General features: G+C 39.1%; 1 protein-coding gene across 1 annotated transcript; it reads right to left on the bottom strand.

Annotated features, from left to right (window-relative positions):
• Positions 1-904: 904 nt before the first annotated feature.
• Positions 905-1,894, bottom strand: LOC123947490 (olfactory receptor 9K2-like). The gene has a single exon (XM_046013750.1). The coding sequence runs from the start codon at positions 1,844-1,846 to the stop codon at positions 905-907; it is 942 nt and encodes a 313-aa protein (XP_045869706.1). The 5' UTR covers positions 1,847-1,894.
• Positions 1,895-2,141: the final 247 nt, after the last annotated feature.

Below are 2,141 nucleotides of genomic sequence, written 5' to 3'. Positions count from 1 at the left end.
ATTAAGTTGGGAAATATTATTTTTTAAAAAATAAGTTGAGTATTCAGGCACGTGGGTGGCTCAGATGTTGAGTGTCTGACTTTTGGTTTCCACTCAGGTCATGTGCTCAGGGGCCATGTCTTGCTCTGTGCTCAGGGGGCATTTGTTTGAAATTCTCTCATTGTGCCCCAGCACAAACTCTCTCTCTCTCTCTCACTCTTGCTCTTTCTATCGCTCTCAAATTTAAAAAAAAAAAAAAAGAAGAAGAAGAAAGGGAAAAAAAGAACAAGATGTAGAAGAAGAAGAAAAAAGAAGTTGGGCATTACTGTCCATCACTACTGATTGTGTATATTGCTATGAGCAATTTTTTTTTAAATTTTCTCTCTGCCTTTTATTTTTTTTGGGGGGGGGATTTTTTTTTCTTAATTAATTTATTTTTTTCAGCGTGACAGTATTCATTGTTTTTGCACAACACCCAGTGCTCCATGCAATGCCCTCCCCTATTACCCACCACCTGTTCCCCCAACCTCCCACCCCAACCCTTCAAAACCCTCAGGTTGTTTTTCAGAGTCCATAGTCTCTTATGGTTTTCCTCCCCTTCCAATTTTTTTTTAGACAAACATCAGACAAAACATTGTTTATACAATAGAATGACATATAAAAGTCAGGTTCAGCAACAAACCATTAAAATAAAGGAAATCAATTCGGTGAAAGAAAGTCATACTTGAGAGAGTGTGAGGTTCATCTTGAAAAATGATCTAATATTCAGTATATCTCCAATATCCAGGACATTCAGAATTAACGTGTTCCAGGTAAGTCACCTTGAAAAAATTCTCATATATTTTATGGAAAATGATTTTCAGTAATGGCCATGAGGCATAAGACAGAAATTCCCACAAAATCAATGGTGGAAAATAAATAAAAATCAAACAATTGTATTTCTCTTCTCTAGAAGTTTCTTTAGCACTTCTTTGACATCTTTGTTTCTCAGGGAGTAAATCAAAGGATTCAACATGGGAGTGACTAAGGTGTAACATAAGGAGGCCACTTTACTCAGCTCAGCAAATCTGTCTGGAGTGAGATACATAAAAAAGATGGCACCATACAGTACACTCACGACTCCTAAGTGAGAGCTGCAAGTGGAGAAGCCTTTCTTAAGTCCCTCAGAGGAGCGTATCTTCAGAACTGTGGACACAATATACAAGTAAGAAATAATAATAACTATTATGGTAGTCATGATAATGGTGCCAGATAAGGTGAAAGAAACCATCCTATAGATGAAGAGGTCAGAACAAGATATCCTTTGAAGTGGACAGTCATCACAGCAAAAGTGATCAATGGTGTGGGAAGCACAAAAGGACAAAGTAAATGCCATGCTCATCTGAAGAACTGAGCTGATGCAGCCACAAAAATAGGAACGAGCTACCAACTGAATGCAGAGACGAGTTGACATCTGGACAGTGTAGAGGAGTGGGTTGCTGATGGCAATGAAGCCGTCATAAGCCATGGCTGCCAGGAGAAATCCCTCAGTCACAATTAACAAGGCAAAGAGAAAGAACTGGATCAGACAGCCAGCAAAGGAGATGGACTTGCTCTCAGACAAGAAATTGATCATAGACTTGGGTGCAATAACAGAAGGATAAAAGAGATCAATGAAGGAGAGGTTGCCTAGGAAGAAATACATTGGTGTGTTCAGCCGGGGATCACTCATAATAACAGTCATCATCCCCACATTCCCTAGAAGGATCATGGCATACACAAGCAGAAAGAGCAGGAAGAGGAGAATGTGGAGTTCTGGGCGGACTCTGAAGCCTACAAGAATGAAGTCAGTCACTTCTGAGTGATTGCTTGTTCCCCTGTCACCCATGGCAGAAACCTGCTGAGAGACACAAGGAAAAATAAACAAATGAACTCCAGGCCTTGGTTCTAGCTACAAATAATCATTACAGCCTTAAGACTTACAAACCTATTCTACAGTGATCATACATCTTAACTTTATAAAATCACTGTCCATTAAATTTAAACCATTGCAACTGATGGTGACTCAAAAGGTTAGTTTATGTCCCTCTTCATACAAGTGGTGGAATTAGACATTCTTTCCTCTATATCTAATGCAATTCCTTTCCACCCAAATACATATGCAAGTATCATTTCTGTGTATG

Source organism: Meles meles, chromosome 7, assembly GCF_922984935.1.
Source record: "Meles meles chromosome 7, mMelMel3.1 paternal haplotype, whole genome shotgun sequence".
In the NCBI taxonomy this organism is placed as follows: Eukaryota; Metazoa; Chordata; class Mammalia; order Carnivora; family Mustelidae; genus Meles; species Meles meles.
Note: the sequence above shows the minus strand (reverse complement) of the source record. Positions and strands in the feature narration are given on the sequence as shown.